The sequence below is a fragment of the Gobio gobio genome, assembly GCF_949357685.1.
Source record: "Gobio gobio genome assembly, chromosome: 1".
In the NCBI taxonomy this organism is placed as follows: Eukaryota; Metazoa; Chordata; class Actinopteri; order Cypriniformes; family Gobionidae; genus Gobio; species Gobio gobio.
In genome coordinates, this window is record NC_137097.1 from 36,213,078 (window position 1) to 36,238,280 (window position 25,203).

The following is a 25,203-nucleotide window of genomic DNA, read 5'->3' on the forward strand; positions in this document are numbered from 1 at the left end:
CAGTACTAAATTGAAATTAAAATATTTGGACATCTTCAACCTGTTCAAAAGTTTTCACCCCCAGCTCTTAATGCATCGTGTTGCCTTCTGGAGCATCAGTGAACGTTTGAACCTTTTTTTTTTTTTTTAAATAGTTGTGTTTGAGTCCCCCAGTTGTCCTCAGTGTGAAAAGATGGATCTCAAGATCATACAGCCACAGAAAGGGTTCAAATATGCAAAAGATAATGTTTTGCTATTTTTTGTCTTGTGGATTATATGTAAACATCTTTTATGTATAATATCATACTCAGGACAGTACTAAATATAAAATATGCATTTTGTACAATCCATCTTATTTTGTTAAAATAATTAACATTTTCAGATTCTGCAAGAGGTATGTAAACTTTTGAGCACAACTGAGGAAAACAGAGGGGACTCAAGGACAGGCTAAACACAACCTAGAGAGCCTTAGGACTACACAGAATACCATGTGAATTCACTCAATTCATGCAAAACGTTACCTGTTCCCTAAACTCTCGCAGTTTCAGTTTAACCCACCCTTACTATCACCCTCTGTATTTAAAAGAAGCACAACTTATATAATTTATTAGAACTAGAAGACGACTTAAAACCACTTTTAAGTGGACGATATTGTTTCTATATCGTCATAAATATCATTATGGCAAATATTCTTGACACATCATGATATGATTTTGAGGCTGTATCACCCACCTCTACTGACAACAGTACTGGATGAAAAATTCTCTCATGCCTCCTACAAGAGACTGAAGACTATGTATCCTGTGGTGCACGTTGCCTGTTAAAGGGGTAATAGGCCTTTATCACACTTCCTATTTCCGGTAAGTGAAGCAGTGCACCTCTACTTCCGGTCCCATCGCGACTCAATCAAAATGCGGGTGTAACTGCAGCGATCCCGTGCTCTAATACTAATTAATGACATCCTTACCTCATATTTGACCATTTCCTGACACTAAAAGAATAGAGGAGAGCACGGGTGAGACTGATATGGTGGGATGAAGTTGTATGTTTGTGTGTTGTAGGCCTATGCATTTCCAAACTGTGGATGTTTACGTCTCATATCGTCAGCCTGCTGAAATGTTCCCATCCAAATTTGCATTCTGAATAATAAATACATTAACCTGCCGCAGTCCAGTGATTGTCTTCTCATTAACAGTGTTTCTCTTGCTAATCATATTTCATACCTTTTGTTACATTTTTTTAAATAATTTGACTGATAAACACCCTTACGAAAGTTAACCATGGTTTTATTATAGTAAGAATGTAGTAACCATGTTTTTTTTCGTGGATTGACTACCATTTGTATTAGTTTTACTACAAATACCATGATAAACTACAATAACCATGTTTTATTTTATTTGTAATAAAAACCATGGTTCATTTTCATGTAATAAATAGATGAATGAATGCGCGGTAACTGAACATTGTTAAGCATTTAATTAATCTTAAACAGTAATACGTTAACAGCGTGACTGAATTTTGGCATAAATGTGTGAATTACATATACTGTAGGCTACAGAACAATGACTAAATATTAATACAAATCAATATGTTTATTCAGATCTTATTCGTCAGGTCTCACACACTTAATCGCGGACACTATTTAGACGTGCACTGACACCGTGTGGTGAAATAATCACGTATGTTTACGACTCTCGGCTTGTGTCGGATTAAAAAACTACAAGTTCAACAGAGTTTGGAAAATCCTGTACACAGTAATGATCAGTTTATCTCTTCTCCTGTCTCGGAAAATGTCCGGATTTTTAAATCATCCTCCAGATGCTTATTTTAATTGTCGTTTGTTCAGCTAGGTGTTCACAGCACATTGAAAACATGCATAACCGGAAGAATCAGCACACTGCTTCGACGCGCACTTCCGGTATTCAATTCCTCTGTGATAAAGGCCTATACTTCTGGCGCTGTGTCAATACATTTGAATGGCTTGATACACAACAGTTCCACTTTACAGGTGTTTGCAGCAAGTTTTGGTAAACAGTACAGCATAGTGTGCATTGATTATTACCAGAGGTGGACAAAGTACACAACTCCATTACTCGAGTGAAAGTAAAAGTATTACTGGTCAAATATTACTCTGTTACAAGTGAAAGTTGTTAAAAACAATTTTTACTTAAGTAAAAGTACAGAAGTACTTGCTTTTAAAAGTACTTAAGTATCAAAAGTAAATTTCCTTTTTTATGTCAATGCATTATTTTATTATTATTATTTTTTGTATAAATGCACGCTATGCCATGGTAGTTTAAGCCAGTTAGTGATGCTCCATATGACTACCTTGAACTAATTTAAATGCTTAAAAGTTAGAAAGCTTTTTACAAAGCTGCTGTCACTTTAAGGCAGAATGCACAAATCCTACACACTGATACACATCCGATATTCCCCCAACTGTTTACGTTCACTTAAGACATAATCAACTTTGTTTACGTGAATACTTTCCAAAATGAAAATGTTTACATTTTGTGTGTATTGGTCTGTTTAAGTGCGAAAAAAACACAAAAGAAAGCTCTATTCAGTACTCGTGCTCTGGCATTTGAGAGGCACAAAAAAACAGACTGAACTGAGCTCTTTCATCATGCTTTTTCAGATTCATCCATATGTCTATGCTTCTCTTTCTCCCAGACATTTACATTTTGCAAAAAAAAAAAAAAAAACTTTTAAAGAAGAAACAAAATCATCCACTGACTTGCAAAGCTGCTACAGAAACGACTTTTGACTTTGAGGACCTTGATAGAAATGTAGTGGAGTAAAAAGTACGATATTTGTCTTTCAAATGTAGTGAAGTTAAAGTAAAAGTTTCCCTAAAAAATAATACTTCAGTAAAGTACAGATACTCAAAAAGTGTACTTAAGTACAGTACTCAAGTAAATGTACTTCGTTACTGTCCACCTCTGATTATTACGTAAACCATACAGGATCATTTTATAATGGAGAGTGATGGAGATGCAACAATGTTAACATTAATGTTAATGTTTTTTATTGTATTTGGCCTCAGGTATTCCTTACTAATTGGTCACACTCATTGATGGTCAAATGTGACCATACACCTTAACTATTTTTCTATTGAATAAATGTTCTATTTTTTAGTTCAATCATATTTATTGAATATTTTGAGATATTTTGGTACTACTATTTGTGCAATAATTATGGTGCATTAATGACAACTTAAAATATTTGTCTTCTAATATTTTTATTATTTATATTACAATTAGTATAGTAATTAAGGTTAAATTAGAGAATTCTTATTCAAAGAGGCAAATTAGAGTCATGTTTAGAGTCATTTTGTGACTCGAAAAATAATAATTTCCATTTGTGATGCCATTACCCACTGGTGCCTTTATGGCTCTTTAATCAACATGTATCTAATCTAATGCTCAAAAAAGTATTGCAGTTTTGCATTTAAATAAATATTTAGATATGATCAAACACTAGATTTCTTTAAATGTGAAATTTTAAAATGTTAATAACATATATCCTTATTTCCTTATTATGTACAGCAGGCTATGAATTGATACTGAAATCGAAATCGATATACCGTCGTATACCGTCAGACCCTCAACCCCATTTGGTCTTAACCCATTTTCATCTGATCTGTCTTCTCTTCTAACCTCGCCTAATGCTTCGTTTGTGTCCTGAGTTTTTAAACTGAGGTGTTTGTCCAACCCTTAATCGAAGTTCTACCAATCAGATGCTGTCTTTAGTTCAGGGTGTGACTTTCTCATCCCCTTATACAAATTACATGTTCTTAGCATGTATTGCTTAAAAATAAAGTAACAAAAGGAACGTTGCCCAGTGTAACAAAGTAAAAGTACAGTTTTTTTGTACTTGAGTTAAAGTAAAAGTACCCACATTTAAATCTACTCTTCTAAGTACAATTTTTCCAAAAAAAATTGCTCAAGTAAATGTAACCGAGTAAATGTACTTCATTACTACCCACCTCTGTGGATTCTTTGGTGTGGTATCAAGGCTGTATTAAAGATTTTCCCACACTCACAGCACATACGTTTTCACACTATCGTGTTTTATTTATTTATTTTTTTACACTCCCACACTTTATTTTCTGGTGTCTTTTAAAATTGTCAACCCTTAGAAATCTCCTTCCACAAACAGGACAGGAGTACGGCTTCTCACTTGTATGAACTTTCTGGTGGTTCTTCAGTAGCGATGGTAGAGCAAACGTTTTACTGCATTGATCACAGTTAAATTGCTTTACGGCAGAATGAGAGTGGTGCAGATGAACTTTGAGACTTGTGTTCCATTTAAAACTCTTCTCACACAGATGACATGCGTAAGGCATCACTTCAGTATGTTTTCTCATGTGACAGTTAAATCCTTGTTTACTGGTGAAACTCTTTCCACACTCGGAGCAGCAGAAAGACTTTATTCCAGCATGAATTAACATGTGATTCTCAAGGGTTTCTTTACGTGTGACAGTCTTTCCACACTGAAGGCAGGTGAAAGGCCTTAAAGGTCCCATGGCATGGCATTTTTCTATTATTTTATAATGTTTCCTGAGGTGTACTTATATTGTTAGTATGACTTTTACATCATAAAATGTCATAATTTAGAAATAAAAGGCATTTTGTCTATACTGCTGTTTGCCCTGTGGCTGAATGCCCTGCTTCAAGAGGCGTGTCTGCTGTGAGACTTCAGTAAAAACGCCCACTGTTGCGATTGGCTGACATCTTTGCATTTTAAATGAGCGGAGGGGGCGTGGTTTAACGAGGTCTACGAGGCACGAGCAGGCACGAGCTGCTGCCAGAGAGACGGATGGACCTGAGTTCACTTCACATCAGTTCTCAGCATGTCTGAACTGTTGTAGTTACAGCATATACTTCAGGTTATTAGTCTATTTCTAGTCGGAGGGGCTGTCAGTCATGTCAGAAAGTTAGTAACTTTAGTAAATTATGGATCAGCGCTGACTGGAGACGCGAACCGTTTAGAACGATTCAGTCCGATTTGGTGAACTGATTCGGTTCACTAAAAAGAACTGGTTCAAAAGAATGATTCGTTCGCGAACCGGACATCACGGAGACGGAGCTCAGCGATTGCTAACAAAGTTATTTATAGTAACTACTGAGTTATGAGAGCGCTGTCAGTCAGCGCGAGTTTATTTTGTTTGTATCTGAGAGTTCTGAATAAACACGAGTCCCAGTCACACCGAGTCCGTCTTCATCATTATTACCAACTTTGTAACACATGCAAAGTACCATTACAGCTGTCGAGATGAACGAGTTAAAAGTAAGTGTTGATAATAGCATTATTTTTAAAATAAAATAAAAGCATCAGTGACGCGCGTTGAGTACACAGCGCAAACAAAGACACAACAGCAGTAATCGAATGTAATCCAGTTTATTGTGGGGCTAGGCTGGCTACAGATACCCTCACGCTTACCCCCCTTCTGCTTAATCTCACGCCGCGTTTGGTGCCTCCGCTGTGGGCCAGATGCAGTACTGGGGGTCGGGGATGATGAAGGCCGACCGGTCAGCCCGAGCCTCGGCGTGTGTGAGGTTTATCTGGATGTGTCTCTGCCGATGTTGAGCAGAAACTCATGACTGTATGCACATTTTAGAACCGATAGACGCAACGAGGACGTACAAAAACACTGACTCACAAGATAGAAAACACGAAAACACCGTTCTGTCGGGAGAGAGAGAAGCTGCTGCGTGTGCAGAATAATAAATAATTAGCCTACACATCAGAAATCACTGATCACAGATCAGAAGGAACTGAAAAAAGACTTCTGTTTTCAATTGTACATCCAAACACTGAGAAACTGCCAGCGTTCACTCGTTCACAAGCCATGAGCGTTTGCATGGGCGTGCCAGATTCTCTGGGCGGAGGAAAGGGAGGTAACCGTTCCTGCTTGGACGTCAAACCAGGAGACTTCAGGATTGGCTCGTCTGGCCTGTCATTTTCTCAAAGGCAGAGAAAGACAGCCAGAACTCAGGTTTACACTGATCAACATTTCTATCCACTTGGGGACAATATTCAGGCTAGGGGAACTCATATTAATGTTGAAAAACCTCATAAAATGAAAATTTCATGCCATGGGACCTTTAAGTATGAATTAACATGTGATTCTCAAGGGTTTCTTTACGTGTGACAGTCTTTCCACACTGAAGGAAGATGAAAGGTTTTTCTTCAGTGTGAGTTACCAAATGATCCTTAAGATTTCCTTTATATGTAAAACTCTTTCCACACTGAGAGCAGGTGAAAGGTTTTACTCCAGTATGAATTAACATGTGATTCTTCAGGCTTCCTTTACGTGTAAAAGAGTGTCCACACTGAGAGCAGGAGAAAGGTTTTTCTGAAGTGTGAATTAGCACATGCTCATTAAGGTGTCCTTTATGTGTAAAACTCTTTCCACAGTGAGAACAGATGAACGGCTTTGTTCCAGCATGAATTAACATGTGACTCTTTAGGCTCCCTTTATGTTTGAAAGAGTTTCCACACTGAGAGCAGGTGAAAGGCTTTATTCCAGCATGAATTAACATGTGATTTTCAAGGGTTTCTTTACGCGAGAAAGTGTTTCCACACTGAGGGCAGGAGAAAGGCTTTTCTTTAGTGTGAGTTACCAAATGATCATTAAGTTGTCCTTTAAGTGTAAAACACTTTCCACACTGAGAGCAGGTGAAAGGCTTTATTCCAGCATGAACTCTCATGTGATTCTTCAGGCTTCCTTTACGTGTGAAAGTCTTTCCACACTGAGAGCAGGAGAAAGGCTTTTCTTCAGAGTGAATTAGCACATGCTCATTAAGGTGTCCTTTATGTGTAAAACTCTTTCCACAGTGAGAGCAGATGAACGGCTTTATTCCAGCATGAATTAACATGTGACTCTTCAGGGTTCCTTTATGTCTGAAAGTCTTTCCACACTGAGAGCAGGTGAAAGGTCTTTGGACTTCTGTATTTTGAATGCTGCTTTGTGAGCAACTGTTTTCAGTTTTGAAGCAACTCAATGATTTTTCTCCAGTGTTGACATCGTGAACTTTCTGATGCTGATGTTTCTCCTCCACTTCATTCAGATCTTGTCTTTCCTCTTTCACTTCGATCAGGCCTAAAATGAAAACATTAAAATGATGGAAATCAATTGGGGACAATTTGGAAATAAAATGAAATGAGGGTTTCATTCAAGTTTACACAACAACAAATGTACTAAAACATTAAATTATTTTCCTTTGGATTTTTGAAAAGAATAATGTACAGACGACCAAGTTGTCAAAATGATCCTCGTCCTCAAGGATCCGTGAAAAAGACAAAAAATGCTGTATTATTCATATCAGACCAGTAGTTGGTGATGTCACTTTGTAAAGAAACACTACGTGCTTATAGACTGAACCTGTAATACACATGCACATGACGTCACAACTTTCACAAATTCACATTTTTGTTTGAAAACTGAAACTTGCAACCCATTTTTAAAAGTTTTTGATTTCAGGCCCCCAAATGTAAATGAACGAACAAAACACATAAAAAGTTTTCAGTTTTTAGTTGAAAACAGTGTGGTGTAAACACTAGGGGTGTAATGGTGAGATGGTGGTCCAGTGAGTTAAACCATGGAACTGATATGCAGAAGGTTGCTGGTTCAATCCCAGCGGTCACCACCAGTGTGTCCTTGAGCAAGGCACTTTACTCCATGTTGCTCCAGGGAGATTGTCCCTGTAATAAAGGCACTGTAAGTCGCTTTGGATAAAAGCGTCTGCCAAATGCATAAATGTAAATGTAATGGTACACAAAACCGACGGTTTGGTACGTATCTCGGTTTTTGAAGCAATGGTTCGGTACAGCAGGGGAGAGACAACTAAATATAAAATTGCTCTTTTTTTAAAAATTAAACAGTGGTTACTGAACAAATTGTGTCTGTCCTTAAATTAATTCAATAACAACTAAAAGTTTCTTAAAGATAAAAAAAAATTATCTCTGCTAATGCAGTAAACTATATAGGGAGCCCTTACTTACACATTACTATAATATTAAAGGTTAACAACAGAGGCCAAACTATTAGCCTAAATTCAGATGCTATTTATTTTAGATAGAATAATTAACACTCAAATAACACGTATGCAAACATGTAAACTTGGCTGTCATTTTCATGGCATTTATTTAAACATACATTAAATCATCAAGACATCACTAACAGGTTCAGTAGAATATAATGAATATATAGGCTAATATAGTGCATATATTTAGTGAAAGAGTTAATTTCTCTAGTAAACTAACCAGCTGTGGACAGTGAATTACTTGCCTGAGGTAAATGTAATGCTACGTGACATTGTTCTCAAGCTGTTTTTTGACATCTTTCCAGCGTTGAAACACTGATTGAGCGATTACACGACATATATGTTTCAGCAAATTGTAATATATCCTCAACATACCTTTAGATGTTAATTCACGTTTATTTTTTGACAAGGAAAAGATGTGACCATACACCTTAACTATTTTTCAATTGAATAAATGTTCTATTTTTTAGTTCAATCATATTTATTGAATATTGTGAGATATTTTGGTACTACTATTTGTGCAATAATTATGGTGCATTAATGACCACTTAAAACATTTGTCTTCAAATATTTGTATTATTTATATTACAATTATTATAGTAATTAAGGTTAAATTAGAGAATTCTTATTCAAAGAGGCAAAATAATAATTTCCATTTGTAATGCCATTACCCACTGGTGCCTTTATGGCTCTTTAATCAATATACATGTATCTAATCTAGTTGCTCAAAAAAGTATTGCAGTTTTGCATTTAAATAAATATTTAGATATAATCAAACACTAGATTTCTTTAAATGTGAAATTTTAAAATGTTAATAACATATATCCTTATTTCCTTTTCCCACACTCACAGCACATACGTTTTCACACTATCGTGTTTTATTTTTTATTTTTTTTACACTCCCACACTTTATTTTCTGGTGTCTTTTAAAATTGTCAACCCTTAGAAATCTCCTTCCACAAACAGGACAGGAGTACGGCTTCTCACTTGTATGAACTTTCTGGTGGTTCTTCAGTAGCGATGGTAGAGCAAATGTTTTACTGCATTGATCACAGTTAAATTGCTTTACGGCAGAATGAGAGTGGTGCAGATGAACTTTGAGACTTGTGTTCCATTTAAAACTCTTCTCACACAGATGACATGCGTAAGGCATCACTTCAGTATGTTTTCTCATGTGACAGTTAAATCCTTGTTTACTGGTGAAACTCTTTCCACACTCGGAGCAGCAGAAAGACTTTATTCCAGCATGAATTAACATGTGATTCTCAAGGGTTTCTTTACGTGTGACAGTCTTTCCACACTGAAGGCAGATGAAAGGCTTTTCTTCAGTGTGAGTTACCAAATGATCCTTAAGATTTCCTTTATATGTAAAACTCTTTCCACACTGAGAGCAGGTGAAAGGTTTTACTCCAGTATGAATTAACATGTGATTCTTCAGGCTTCCTTTACGTGTAAAAGAGTGTCCACACTGAGAGCAGGAGAAAGGTTTTTCTGAAGTGTGAATTAGCACATGCTCATTAAGGTGTCCTTTATGTGTAAAACTCTTTCCACAGTGAGAACAGATGAACGGCTTTGTTCCAGCATGAATTAACATGTGACTCTTTAGGCTCCCTTTATGTTTGAAAGAGTTTCCACACTGAGAGCAGGTGAAAGGCTTTATTCCAGCATGAATTAACATGTGATTTTCAAGGGTTTCTTTACGCGAGAAAGTGTTTCCACACTGAGGGCAGGAGAAAGGCTTTTCTTTAGTGTGAGTTACCAAATGATCATTAAGTTGTCCTTTAAGTGTAAAACTCTTTCCACACTGAGAGCAGGTGAAAGGATTTATTCCAGCATGAACTCTCATGTGGTTCTTCAGGCTTCCTTTACGTGCGAAAGTCTTTCCACACTGAGAGCAGGAGAAAGGCTTTTCTTCAGAGTGAATTAGCACATGCTCATTAAGGTGTCCTTTATGTGTAAAACTCTTTCCACAGTGAGAGCAGATGAACGGCTTTATTCCAGCATGAATTAACATGTGACTCTTCAGGGTTCCTTTATGTCTGAAAGTCTTTCCACACTGAGAGCAGGTGAAAGGTCTTTGGACTTCTGTATTTTGAATGCTGCTTTGTGAGCAACTGTTTTCAGTTTTGAAGCAACTCAATGATTTTTCTCCAGTGTTGACATCGTGAACTTTCTGATGCTGATGTTTCTCCTCCACTTCATTCAGATCTTGTCTTTCCTCTTTCACTTCGATCAGGCCTAAAATGAAAACATTAAAATGATGGAAATCAATTGGGGACAATTTGGAAATAAAATGAAATTAGGGTTTCATTCAAGTTTACACAACAACAAATGTACTAAACATGAAATTATTTTCCTTTGGATTTTTGAAAAGAATAATGTACAGACGACCAAGTTGTCAAAATGATCCTCGTCCTCAAGGATCCGTGAAAAAGACAAAAAATACTGTATTATTCATATCAGACCAATAGTTGATGATGTCACTTTGTAAAGAAACACTACGTGCTTATAGACTGAACCTGTAATACACATGCACATGACGTCACAACTTTCACAAATTCACATTTTTGTTTGAAAACTGAAACTTGCAACCCATTTTTAAAAGTTTTTGATTTCAGGCCCCCAAATGTAAATGAACGAACAAAACAAAAAGTTTTCAGTTTTTAGTTGAAAACAGTGTGGTGTAAACACTAGGGGTGTAATGGTACACAAAACCGACGGTTTGGTACGCATCTCGGTTTTTGAAGCAATGGTTCGGTACAGCAGGGGAGAGACAACTAAATATAAATTTGCTCTTTTTTTTTATTAAACAGTGGTTACTGAACAAATTGTGTCTGTCCTTAAATGAATTCAATAATAACTAAAAGTTTCTTAAAGATAAAAAAAATTATCTCTGCTAATGCAGTAAACTATATAGGGAGCCCTAACTTACACATTACTATAATATTAAAGGTTAACAACAGAGGCCAAACTATTAGCCTAAATTCAGATGCTATTTATTTTAGATAGAATAATTAACACTCAAATAACACGTATGCCAACATGTAAACTTCACTTAAGGCAGTTTTTGCATTAACTAATTAAATAAAATTAGGTTTTTACTCCAATTCGTTGTTGAAATATAATAATTTATACACAGAGGCTGACATTTTCATGGCATTTATTTAAACATACATTAAATCATCAAGACATCACTAACAGGTTCAGTAGAATATAATGAATATATAGGCTAATATAGTGCATATATTTAGTGAAAGAGTTAATTTCTCTAGTAAACTAACCAGCTGTGGACAGTAGGGGTGTAACGGTACACGTATTCTTATTGAACCGTTTCGGTACAGGGCTTCCGGTACGGTGCACGCGTGTACCGAACGGTTATGAATGTAATGTTTAACAGTTAACAGTCGGCTTGTTGTAAGCGCGGAACACACTTCAATCCGAGTTCCCACACGAACATATTAAGTATTCTGTCCATATTATCATGAAATTCAAACTATAAATGACGTTTTGATGCTCTTTAATGTGCGTGACTGATCAGTGATCACTAAACACAGTTCAAGTGACCGCGCGGCGTGCGCGCGTGACCATGATCATTTGTGAACGGTGCACGCGTCGAACGGTTATGAATGTAATCTTTAACAGTTCACTGTCGGCTTGTTGTAAGCGCGGAACACACTTCAATCCGAGTTCCCACATGAACATATTAAGTATTCAGTCCATTTTATCACGAAATTCAAACGATAAATGCCGTTTTGATGCTCTATGTGGCGTGACTGGTCACTGATCACAGTTCAAGCGGCCGCGCGTGAACGCGATCATCTGTGAAGGCGATCGATCATCTGTTACTAAAGATTCAAGAATAAACATGAATGACGATCTGAAGGTATGCTGAGGATACATTACAATTTACTGTCATGTATATATGTGGTGTAATCGCTAAATCAGTGTTTCAACTGCGGAAAGATGTCAATATAACTGCTTGTGAACTAAACAATGTCATGTAACGTTAGCATCACATTTACCTCAGGCAGTCATTCAGTGTCCACAGAATTTTATTCACTAGAGAAATCAACTCTTTCGCTAAATATATGCTCTATATTAGCCGTTATATTCATTATATTCTACTTAACCTGTTAGTGATGTCTTGATTATTTCATGCATGTTAAATAAACCTGTCATGAAAATGACAGACACTGTATATAAATTATTATATTTCAACAACGATTTGGAGAAAAAAACTATTTTATAATTAGATTTAGAAGTTAATGCAAAAACTGCCTTATGTGAAGTCTACATATTTGCACACAATGTGTTATTTGAGTGTTGATTATTATACCTAAAAATAAATAGCAACTGAATTTAGGCTAATAGTTTGGGCTCTGTTGTGAACCTTTAATATTAATGTACAAGTAAGGGCTCCCTATATAATTTACGGAAATATCTTAAATAAACTTTTAGATATAATTTAATTCATTCAAGGACACTTTTTTCTCCAGTAAACCACTGTTAAATATAAAAAATAAATAAAAAGCAATTTTGTAAATCTGCTGTACCGAACTCGTACCGAACCGTGACTTCAAAACCGAGGTACGTACCGAACCGTCAGTTTTGTGTACCGTTACACCCCTAGTGGACAGTGAATTACTTGCCTGAGGTAAATGTAATGCTACGTGACATTGTTCTCAAGCTGTTTTTTGACATCTTTCCAGCGTTGAAACACTGATTGAGCGATTACACGACATATATGTTTCAGCAAATTGTAATATATCCTCAACATACCTTTAGATGTTAATTCACGTTTATTTTTTGACAAGGAAAAGATGATTGTGTTCACTGGCACGCCATGTTGTCACGTGTTGTGATTTGTTACATCACATTTAAGAGTGTCAAAACGGTAGTCTGACAAGCCAGACCCACATCAAGATGTTGGGTCTGGAAACTCACCATTGGCAGGGCTCAATCCGAGGGGCGGGTTAAACGGTTGTCTTTCAAATTTCCTCTGCACGCAATTGGACAGCGCCATGAGCGCCACAACCAACCAAAGCAAAGAAGAAGGTGAAGCCGAGCTAACATTAGTTGATAGACTTTCGCCGTATCCGGTCGGCAAAACTCCGAACACATCTCCTTTTCTTAAAAATGACTTCAGTGCCGTTCTTTGTTCTTTTCTCAAAGAAAAGCTTAACTCCAAGTCTTCGAGAATCCCGGCCAAAGCCGATTCAAAAGACCGCTGTTCGTCAGCTTCTTTGTTTACGAGTAGCACGCAGAACCTCCGCAACTCTGCCGTGACGGGCCGTCATTATGTTAAGCCTGCCCACCGACTCTACACACGCTGTGATTGGCCTGACCAGAGTTTGTTTTTTCCAGCTCGCAGGTCTACCGAGAGTTGCTAGACTACACTCGCGGCAGATTAGATTTGCTGCCGCTAGGGTGCGTCTAGATTTCTAGGCTAAAAGACTTGAACAAATCTCTTGCATGAATGATTCAATGACAAATACTTTTTTTAACCATCATTTATTGCCACCTACTGGTGTAACTATATACAATTTTGCTAGACTACACTCGCTGCAAAATAAATATTCTGCCGCCAGGGTGCGTCTAGATTTCTAGTAGTGATGCACCAATCATGATTTTACATGGCCGATTCCGATACCGATTTTTATCAAGAAAACTGGCCGATTCCGATACCGATTCCCGTTTTTATTTTTTTTTACACAATAAAAGAATGAAAGTATACATGAACAAGATGTTTATTTGGTATTTAACAGGCTAAATTGGCTTTTAGCTAATGAAAACAAGTCCGCAATCTGAAATTAACGGGAAATTGAATTGGAAATTAAAAGGCTGAAAGGTGAAATTAAAGGCAACAACTGCATATTCTGCAATCCAAACAAAGATGTTACTTAAATCAGCATTTGTTTTTAAATTCAGTGTAAAGAAAAAAAGTCTTTACCAGTGAAATTAAATAAAACCAAAGTATATAATTGTTCCAAAATGTTAAATCAAATAATGTTTAGTGCAACGAAAAAAACTAAGATGCTACAGCAGGTGCTTTTTTTAATCAAATGAAGTCAATATAATTTTAAGGTAAATTAAAAATGATCATCCTATACAGAACTGATAGTATTTCCTTTCAAAAGTGCATGCATGTTCTTCTTTAGGCTACAAAAAGAAGTATTTCGGCTTTGTCACAAGTTAGTCTGTTTCGTTCTCATCCGATCCAACACGTGAGAAGCTGAGCTGAACAAAAGCTCACTATCTACGCTTGTGCAGGGCGTGGAGATGCAAGCTCGCGCAGGAAAGCGGCTCTTCATTCCCTTCAGTGTGTCTCTTCTCTTCCCTCAGTTCTCTATTTTCTCTATTTTTTATTTGTAACACACAAGTGACATGTTCGCGAATGATTGCAATATAGGCGCATGTGCACATGGGCGCACTTCTGGAAAAATTGGCAGAAAAATACAAAAACCGTTCGGATTTTTGGCCGGTCAACCGGTGCATCCCTAATTTCTAGGCTATCAAAACGCCATTTATCAGTTGAATTTCATGATAAAATGGACATAATACTTCACATGTTTGTGTGAGAACTCCGATTTGAAGTATGTTCCACACGTAAAACAAGCCTACTGTTAACTGTTAACCCTCTGAGGTCGATGATCACGCCAGCGCGACCACCTTGATTTTATTCTTATCAGTGCCAAAGAGACTCAAATAAAGTTGATTTTTATCTTTCAGGCAAGTGTTATACATCATTATAATCTGTTATGTATCTACTCTTATTTGTGTTTACTCAAATAAAGAAAACAAACATGATGCTGCAGCCTCTCTGTCAATGAATTCCATTCTGATACTCTTCAGAAAATTAACTGTAACTTAGTGAATACTTGTGTAACGACTGAGACAAATCAGACACACTTATTTGTTATATTTAACAAATAATTTTAGAAACTTGCTCTGGGGTCCCATGCCCCCACGCCCCACACAATATACCACTAAGGAGGGCCTCAGTTACCATGGATACTAACTGATAAGACAGTTTATGGCTCTAAAAATGTAGCCACGTGGAAAAGGAAAAGGCCACATTTAAGACACAAAGCCTGTAAAAACACTCTTTTGCCTCAAGTTATAGACAGACCGTTCTATAAAATTAACATACACCCCAGGACATTGTGTACGAATATAACTTTCTAAATATTCATAATTAATCATAATGTATAATCATAATGAGTAACTATCAAATTCAGTTCACATCAACGAAAGCAAAAGATTCGAGCTGCATTTTATTTGTCATCAGCTCATTTCAAGATCAAATGCCACAATATGACAGAGCGACCTAATAGCATTTAGTCTCATTAGTTTTAATTAAGATGATTGTGTTTTTGAGAATCTGAGACTTAGGCTACTTTCAGTTTCACTGCCGGTCGTTTGCGTGTTTTTCGTGCATTTTCTTGTGGTGCTCCCCGATCACTTGGTGCCCTACGCGCAGCAAGTGATGCGCGTGGTGGGAGAGGCGGCTCTGGTTTGAGTGATCGGATTTAAATTTGCCTCTAAAGAATTTCGGAAGACATTTACTCCTTATCTCTTCACAATATTATAGATATCTGATCAGAGAAAACAAATGAAGTGACCAGGTGTAAACACTTGCACTCTTCTTCTTAGCCTAAGTGTTCCCTGCAAGGAGTATTTTCTTTCTAGAGCGCACAACTGCATGAGCTTGCATTTTGGGTTAAGCTGCATTCGTTTGACATTGTGGAAAATAGAATAATAGAATCAAAATGTATTAGCCTTTTTACCCGTTAGGGATGTGACTGTGAAATTGACCTATCGGTAAGCCCCGCCCCCCTTAGTTACTGTTGCTAACTCGGACAAACAAACGGAGTTGCTATATTTTACAATGACAGCTGTCAGTGTGAAAACCTTATCCCAAGATGTTTTTGGACACAGAATGTAGCATATATCCCGTCCAACTGATGGCCAAACTTTACTGTTGGTTTATCAAGTTTATTATGTCCTTTTTCACTCCAAAAAAATCATCGTAACAGCTGAACAAACAAAGCATAAGAAGTGCGCATTAACCTCTCTTTCACAAACTTGCTCTCTCCGTTGCATTACCATTAACATACACAGCAAATTACACAAAAACACTCATTCAACTAACAGTAAACAAACATACACAGACCGTATGCCTTTCCGAGGGTGCAGTTAATTACTGGTAAACTTTGTATCTGCAAAACAACTCCGATAAACTGTGCGAGCTACGTTACCCGTAGACTATAATACCCATCAAAATAGGAGTCCTCCTTAGTAGGACAGATAATGTAGACCTTAAACATATCTAAAATTAAATTATTTACATATAACCAGTTTAATATGGAGAGGCACTGAAATGTAGACCTTCGTGTTTTTGACCTACAGTGTTACATGACGTGAGAACAGTTAGTTATTACGGTTTGTATGTTAGCAGGGACTTTAATCGTAACTTAACGAGAGTGTGACAAACAGAAAATCCTCTCAGGATACCTGGAATCAGTGTTACAGTACCTTAGGCACGACATTTTAACATTTTTGTAGCATAAACACCATCAAACCGAAAAGAGCTTCGGATTTTCCAATGTTTCTCTATGGCGCTGAGTCTGACACCTAAAGATGTCCGAGTTCCGGTCCCAGTAGGGCTGGGCGATATGGAGCAAAAAATATATCTCGATATATTTTGCTATATCTCGATATACGATATATATCTCGATATCTTTACAGGAAAAATAACCCAAAAACTACTGCAAAAACAAATATGCCAAATACCGCAAAGTCTTTTTTTTTATTGAAGTGCAAAGAGGTAGGCAGTTCATGTAGGAACAAAGTAGGGATGCAACAATACAGTTAGTCCACAGTTCAATACATACCTCGTTTTTTTTTACCACGGTTTTCGGTTCGGTTCGGATGGCTAATCGCATCAGATCTTTTCTTAGCCGAACAGCAAGAGCTGAAAAAATACTAGTTTTTTTATTGCAATACTCTTTCTTTATTTTACTTAAAAGACTTGAAAAACCTTACTTAAACTTAAAACTTTACTTTTAAAAAACCTTGTACACATTCCTAGTGTACTGTATAATATAAAATAAATATATATATATATTTATAAAGATTTACACTGGCAGCTCAGAGCTGTACAGCAGCATTTAAGTATGAAATTGAATTAATAAATGTAAAAATAAAACACTACATAGACTTCCCTATAAAATATACATTGATTCTAATTAAAGCTACTATAGTTTTTCAGTCAAGAGCCGTGAGTGATTTTGTCTTTGTTTTTTGTTATTTTATTAACCACTAAAGGAATAGTTCACTCAAAAATGAAAAATCTGTCATTGATTACTCGCGCTCAAGTTGTTTTAAACCTGAATAAAGTTCTTTCTTCTGTTGGACATAACATATATTTTGAAGAATATTGGAAACCAAACAGTTGCTGGTCCCCATTGTAGGAAATAATATGAATGTCAATCGCTACTATTAGCTGTCTGTGTTCAACAGAAGAAATTAATACAGGTTTGGAACAACATTAGAGTGAGTAAATAATGACATCATTTTAGAGGTGAACTGTCCCTTTAAGGACAAGCAGCAGCGTGTTCACTAGGCTGCCCTGCTGTCAATTTAAGACTTTCACGCATCTAATATACAGACACACGCCGATTTTACTTTCACTTTAGACATAACCGACTGTGTTTATGTTAACCTTGTGTGTATTTGACAGTATTAGCGCAGTAAGATTTAGTCCAGTAATCACTTGTTTGACAGGCTTTTAGTGCGCGCGCTCGGGAAAGCGCATGGTGCCCTACGCGCAAGGCTTTAAAACGCATGCAAATAATGAATTTTCATTCAAAAATAAAACAACTCAAATCAAGGGCATAGTAAGTAACCTTCTCCAGCAAGCAAGCTGCTCTCTCTCCGTAGTGTACAGTCGCGGGAGTGCTTGTCTCGCAAAGTAATGCTGCCTAGGTAAACTGTATCTTGGATCAAGTGTTTGACAACCAACTGTCGGCATTCATGGCAGTAGACATCTGTCTGCTGTTCGTCCGACGCCTTAAAACCGAAGTATCTCCATATAATGGAGCCAGTTGTTTTTAAGACGAGTTCTCTAGCCTCCGAGCTGGTTGCGGACGCCGCAATGACAACACGCGAGGGGAGGGGGAACAAAAGCAAGGAGGCGGGGGGCGAGCGAGCGGGGGCGAGCACAGCACAGAGAAGGCAAACAAGCAAAGTGGCGGAATCAGAATTAAATATAAACAATATATCGATATATACGATATATCAAAATTCATATCGTGTTTAAAAAATATCTCGATATATTTTAAATATCGAGATATCGCCCACCCCTAGGTCCCAGCACAACTGATACTCCACTGCTATTGGCTCATCTGCGTTCGAGGGGAGGGGCTTACCGATAGGTCAATTGTTCTCCCCGTTTCATCGTGAACGAATGACAGTGCAGCCACGGCATTTTACTTTCGGTTTAGAATTAGTGCCAATTCAGGGGAGGGTTGCTTGAATCGTGGGTTCATTAGCCTATTATTCTTAATGAAAAACAAAATAACAAAACAGTACAATGACAAACTCACTTAAATAGGCGCTTTTACATTCTAAGTTTAGTTAGAGTTTACATTTAGTTAGAAATTCCAGTATCGTGACAACACAAGTCACGTGAGAGGGGGCAATGGCTCCATTGCGCTATGATTGGATGTGATAGGTTATGATTGGATATATACGATAAATCCTGCCTCTTGTTTTCATGAGCGTTCACGGATCGGCCTGAAGATAATGATGTCGTTAAAGGAAAGACTAATTAAAGTAAGTAAACAACACAGCCATTTAGATAACACCGCTTTATGTCACGTCAAAATCAAACTTGAAATGACCTGAAAATGATGACTGTGAGGGTTTTAGTGAGCAATCAGTTTGGGGAAATTAACATCTTCGTGTCTGTGACCAGTGTGTACAAACTTGAGGATGACTGATGAAAATAAGTTGAATTATAGTTACAATTGTTACTGCCTTAGTTGTAATTTTGGAATAAATGTAAAAATACTAAATTTGATTAAATGTATACCTGGTTAAAAAAAAAAAGTACATACAAAATACAACATATAACTGCATTTGGTCTCTCTTTTTTATGTAATGTTTATTTAACCAACATAAATTTACATTTGATTAATATAAAAATTGAGGACTTTGCCTCCTCATTTTAAAACACCACCGCACACCACATAAAACAATATATATTTTTGACTAGGTCTAATTCACATAGTCGTTTATGCTTTAGGCTTTTATTTAAGCGGAAACCCGCAGGAAGAAAGACTTAACAGTTAAAGATTTGCCCACACACGTTTGAGATATCACTAACGTAAAGTGAATTAGTATGAATAGTCGCACACGCTCCGAGTTTTGCGAATCCAAAAGCGACGAGCGAAAATAAAATCCTTTATTACACTACATTAAGGAATTTAAGACTTTTTTTAAGGATCCACGGACACTGTTGTTAGTTTAATGTACCACAACAGTCATTAGAATTGAACGAAGAATAGACACCAACCTCCTTGTTCCTCGTGTTTTATTCTCCAGGGTTCTGGTTTACTCGTGTCCTCCTCACTCTCCTCTTTAACAAACACCATCTTCACAGCAGCAGTTCTCAGGTCAGTTGATACTCCAGATATTCCTGAAGCTTCAAAACTTAGTCACGTATATGGGGATGGGAATATTACAGGAAGTTATTGACCTGATTCACAAATTGTATATTTCTATACACTAAAAGTACATTATAACAGTTTGTTAAGCAGTACCACAACACAATACCAGAGATCATGCTGTAACTATTCTTCTTCCTCTGAGGTTTAATGGCGAATGGGAAACAAACTCTTACCGCCACCCACTGGACTGGAGTGAGGGAAAAAATAATATGGGGAAAAAAACGAAAATGAAATGAAAATAACTTAAAATTATACACTCGAATGGGATTTGAACTAACAGCCTATATGAGAGAGGATTATAGAGAGAATTTATTCCAGTCAAATATTTCTGTAAAAATCACAGAATGTTCCCTAATGGTTAAGTATGGTTATGTTTTCATAATCATATACGTTTTACAGAGTGACTGAATTTACAGCATTTAAATATAGGATATTAAGATAAGTGAAAACACAATAGGCCTATGATGATTATAGCTTTAAAAGGGGAGGGGGGGTGTCTAATGCCTTTACATGCATTCATATACACTGTTAAAGAGTCGGATTCTCGTGCTTAAAGGGTTAGTTCACCTAAAAATGAAAATTCTGTCATTAATTACTTACCCTCATGTCGTTCGACACCCGTCAGACCTCCTTTCATCTTCGGAACACAAATGAAGATATTTTAGTTGAAATCTGATGGCTCTGAAAGGCCTCCATTGGCACAATGCACGGTTCACTCTCAAGACCCTTAAAAGCTACTAAAGACGTTGTTACAAAGTCCATCTCACTACAGTGGTTCTACAATAACTTTATGGAGTGACGAGAATAGTTTTTGTGCGCAAAAAAAACCCTTAAATAACGACTTATATAGTGATGACGATTTCAAAACACGGCATCATGAAGCTTCGAAGCGTTATGAATCAGTGAGTCGATTCAGCAGTTTGGATCGCCAAATTTCAGCAGTTTGGCGGTTTGACAAGCGATCCGAATCATGAAAGGTGAAAGGTTTTTCTTCAGTGCGAGTTACCAAATGATCATTAAGGTGTAATTTCTGTGTAAAACTCTTTCCACAATGAGAACATGTAAACAGCTTTATTCCCATATTAATTAAAATGTGACTCTTAAGGTTTTCTTTACGTGTGAAAGTCTTTCCACACTGAGAGCAGGTTAAAGGTCTTTTGACTTCTGTATTTTGAATGCTGCTTTGTGAGCAACTGTTTTCAGTTTTGAAGCAACTCAATAAACAGTCAGTAGCTCGCACATCACGTGAAGATTGCGCGCAGAGAGCAGTGCAGAAACGCAGTGAAAACGCTGTCCTATGACTAAAGTAATGTCACTAAAGTAGCTTACAAACTCAACCGTTATAGGCATAGATTTTAATACCTTTGAAGTAAGTACAAACCACAGCTTCATAATGAATAGAGACTGCATGAGTAATTCACACACACAATCATGCTCTCATTAATGCATTCAAATAAATGTAATGTAGGCCTACAGTGTTAATTTATCTGTATCTGATGTACAACAAACAGAAATCTGCTCCATAGACAATAACTGCTGAAAGTGAAGCGTTTCCTTCAAGTATTTTAAAATCACAAAGAAATGCACTTTTTCATTAAAAAAAAAAATCCACCTTTAATAGTAGAAAATATTTACAGTAAAAACCTTATCAGGAACTTACTCAAAAACCTTATGAGGGCAAAAAAATAAAAAAAAATAAAAAAAGATTGCTCATTAATCGTAATTGAGGTCAAATGTTCAATTAATCAAGGTTTTTATTTTTGGTCAAATCGTTACAGCCCTAATTGTATATTATTGTTTGATGACAACAGATCAAGCGATAAAAATAAAAGACAATATTCTAAATGATCAGTAACCAGCAAAATCATAGAAATAGTCTACCAAGAAACTAGTGGTTGTTATTAAATAGACCAGAATATATGGGGAATTAAAGACTTTTTTTTTTAAACTTCAACTTTTTTTTTTTTCATATCTGATGACCTTGAAAACTTAATAAAAAGCATTCTCTCAACATGTTTATTGGACTGCAAACACATAAACTAGAGATTCAGACACTGCTGGTTTGTTTACATAAGTGATGTTTTATTAACACATTTCGGGAGGAGCACGTTCAGATAATTAAACCTAATTAAACATGAGTGGAGCACGTTAAGTTGATCAATTTAATCAACAACAAGAGATGTATATATATTGCAGATTTACCTTCTTTTCGTTGACAGTTTTTATTTTAGCATCCTTCCACCACCCCATCTCCTCACTTTGAATTAATAAACTCTTATTAGACGTCAACACAATCCATAATACAATGGGGTCTAGTTCTAGACTATCTCTATCACGGGGGGATACTCTGGGTTCGGGCCAAAATTTCGAGTCCTCCCCCGGCCAGCACGCCAAATACACATAATATTTACTCTATTTAATTTGATGTACTGTAAGTGTGAACTCGTGAAATATATTAGATCTGAATTTTATTTTAAATAAAGCGGCCTGCGAGTGCAGCGAGGCAAAACTCATGCCCTCGCAATGAGAACAGTTTTTCAATGAGTAAGGCATCTTTTAGGCACGGCTCAGGCAGGCAAATTACTCATGGTGCAGGAGTGCAGGGGAGCCCTGCATGTGCCACATTCATGACGTGGCATTCTGCAACATCCGCTAGTTGGCCCAGTTATGCCGTCCCATCGCAAAGTCACATGTCTTTTATGGTGCGCATCAATGAATTTATTGTATTCTGTAAAAGGGTTTCCATCGTAGTTTATGCGCATGTTTTTAGATCGCATAAAAATGTATCCAACTCAGTTGAGCGCATACATTTTTAGAATTTGTGCATTTTGTTTTTCCATCCAGCGTTTTTTATGCGATATCCCAAAATGTAGGTGCATAGAAATATAGCTACTGAGAGCAGGTGAAAGGCTTTATTCTAGCATGAATTCTCATGTGATTCTGAAGGCTCCCTTTATGTTTGAAAGTCTTTCCACACTGAGAGCAGAAAAAAGGTTTTTCTGAAGTGTGAATTAGCACATGATCATTAAGTTGTCTTTTCTGTGTATAACTCTTTCCACAGTGAGAACAGATGAAAGGCTTTATTCCAGCATGAACTAACATGTGATTCTCAAGGGTTTCTTTACGTGTGAAAGTCTTTCCACACTGAGAGCAGGTGAAAGGCTTTTCTCCAGTGTGAGTTACCAAATGATCATTCAGGTGTGATTTCTGTGTAAAACTCTTTCCACACTGAGAGCAGACGAAAGGTTTTATTCCTGCATGAATTATCATGTGCTTCTTCAGGTTTCCTTTCAGTCTGAAAGAGTTTCCACACTGAGAGCAGGTGAAAGGCTTTATCCCAGCATGAATTAACATGTGATTCTCAAGATTTTCTTTACGCGTGAAAGTCTTTCCACACTGAGAGCAGGAGAAAGGTTTTTCTTTAGTGTGAGTTACCAAATGATCCTTAAGGTGTGCTTTCTGTGTAAAACTCTTTCCACATTGAAAGCAGGCAAACGGCTTTATTGCAGCATGAATTAACATGTGACTCTTAAGGTTTTCTTTACGTGTGAAAGTCTTTCCACACTGAGAGCAGGTTAAAGGTCTTTTGACTTCTGTATTTTGAATGCTGCTTTGTGAGCAACTGTTTTCAGTTTTGAAGCAACTCAATGATTTTTCTCCAGCGTTGACATCATGAGCTTTCTGATGCTGATGTTTCTCCTCCACTTCATTCAGATCTTGTCTTTCCTCTTTCACTTCGATCAGGCCTAAAATGAAAACATTAAAATTATGGAAATCAATTGAGACAATTGGGAAATAAAAGGAAATTAGGGTATTTTTACACGACAAAGATGAGCTATAAATTGAAAAGTTTTCCCTTTGCATTTTTTAATTTCACATACAGATGACAACGTTAAATCCATGGTTCCAAGAAAAAAGAAAGAAAAAAAAAACTGAAAAAAAAAAACTGCTGTATTAACCATGCCAGGACAGAAGTTGGCAATGTCACTTTGTAAAGAATCACTACATGCCTATAGACAATTTCAACAGCTATTCATCTGCTTAAGGGGATAGTTCACCCAGAAAAGAAAATTAGCCCATGATTTACTCACCCTCAAATCATCCTAGGTGTATATGACATTCTTCTTTCAGACGAATACAATCAGAGTAATATTAAAAATGTCCTGGCTCTTCCAAGCTTTATAGTGGCAGGGAAAAATATCTTAATTTGCGTTCCAAAGATGAACAAAGGTCTTACAGGTTTGGAACGGCATGAGGGTGAGTAATTAATGACAATTGATGACAATTTTCATTTTCATTCAACTAACACTTTAAAGATGTGTCAATATGATTTTAGGTTCTGGTTCTTAAACTTTTCTTTTAACATTATTATTACACAGTTCTTATACCGTTCAGTCCCATAGATATGGAGATCTCAACCGAGCTCTGTGTTCAAATTGTTAAATTCTACTCATTGTCAGTGATCAAAAACCAAATGTGGTTCACTTTGCACACAGCTTATATTTGTTGCATTTAAAGAGGAATGTCTGAAGAATAAATATGTAAGATAGAAATGTAAGCATTGCTTTAAATGGCATATAAAAACTAGATTCTATATTAAAAGTAGTACTCACATATAATGTGAAACTTGAACTTAAGTCAGATAGGAACACAATGGTGTGATGTGGTTGGGTTATTTAGAGAGTCAGGTTGGGGTCTCCATATCTATGGGACTGAACCATATAGGGCCTTAAAAAAATAAGATTAATTAAGAATCTAGAAGGATATTAAGATATATTGAATACTTTTATGTATGTACACTTTGGAAAAACAATACTTATGGCACTAGGACAGGTTTGCTCTATGTAACTGAGGTGATAGAGAGAGAGAGAAAAAAAAGATACATTTCTAGTTTCAAAATGATTTGTTCTTCAGATATTAAAAGTATCAGCTGTATCCAAATTGACCCACATTTGACATATTTATTTATTTTAATGACAGTTGAGGTCTTGTTTTTACATCAAGGAATTTAAGCCTTTTTAAAAATCCACAGACACCCATTGTCTAAATCTTTGTTAGTTTAATGTACCACAACAGTCATGATTAAAGATTAATGAAAAATAGACACCAACCTCCTTGTTCCTCGTGTTTTATTCTCCAGGGTTCTGGTTTACTCGTTTCCTCCTCACTCTCCTCTTTAACAAACTCCATCTTCACAGCAGATCTCAGGTCAGTTGATACTCCTCCAGATATTCCCGAAGCTTCAAAACTTAGTCACGTCTATGAGGATGGTAATATTACAGGCATTTATTGACTCGATTCACAAATTGTAAATTTCTATACACTAAAAGTACATTATAACAGTTTGTTAAGCCTACCAGAGACTAAACTAATCTTCTTCCTCTGAGGTTTAATGGTGGTTGGTAAACAAACGTATGTACCTTACCGCCATCCACTGGACT

At 36.7% G+C, this 25,203-nt stretch overlaps 2 protein-coding genes across 3 annotated transcripts; both read right to left on the bottom strand.

The window, feature by feature from the left end:
• Window positions 1–8,103: 8,103 nt before the first annotated feature.
• Window positions 8,104–19,908, bottom strand: LOC307126983 (uncharacterized protein). The gene is made up of 2 exons (XM_079817897.1): window positions 19,609–19,908; window positions 8,104–10,268 (listed from the first exon to the last, which is right to left on the bottom strand). The coding sequence occupies exons 1-2, from the start codon at window positions 19,685–19,687 to the stop codon at window positions 8,899–8,901; spliced, it is 1,449 nt and encodes a 482-aa protein (XP_079674023.1). The 5' UTR covers window positions 19,688–19,908; the 3' UTR covers window positions 8,104–8,898.
• A 1,196-nt stretch (window positions 19,909–21,104) lies between these two features.
• Window positions 21,105–25,203, bottom strand: LOC307126997 (uncharacterized protein). Of its 2 annotated transcripts, none has more exons than XM_079817922.1 (3): window positions 25,120–25,169; window positions 24,874–25,078; window positions 21,105–23,508 (listed from the first exon to the last, which is right to left on the bottom strand). In XM_079817922.1, exons 2-3 carry the CDS (start codon window positions 24,950–24,952, stop codon window positions 22,652–22,654), a joined length of 936 nt encoding a protein of 311 aa, XP_079674048.1. In that variant the 5' UTR covers window positions 24,953–25,078; window positions 25,120–25,169; the 3' UTR covers window positions 21,105–22,651. The 2 variants fall into 2 exon arrangements, with proteins under 2 accessions (XP_079674048.1, XP_079674049.1); XM_079817923.1 differs by having other exon boundaries at window positions 21,507–23,508; window positions 24,874–25,021; window positions 25,120–25,203.

Bases quoted from the DNA above. Each gene is read 5' to 3' on its own strand.
- LOC307126983 (XM_079817897.1), bottom strand. From the start codon at position 19,687: ATGGTGTTTGTTAAAGAGGAGAGTGAGGAGGACACGAGTAAACCAGAA. The intron at 10,269-19,608 runs GTTGGTGTCTAT...TTTTCATTTTAG, and splicing joins AAAACACGAGGAACAAGGAG to GCCTGATCGAAGTGAAAGAG.
- LOC307126997 (XM_079817922.1), bottom strand. From the start codon at position 24,952: ATGGAGTTTGTTAAAGAGGAGAGTGAGGAGGAAACGAGTAAACCAGAA. The intron at 23,509-24,873 runs GTTGGTGTCTAT...TTTTCATTTTAG, and splicing joins AAAACACGAGGAACAAGGAG to GCCTGATCGAAGTGAAAGAG.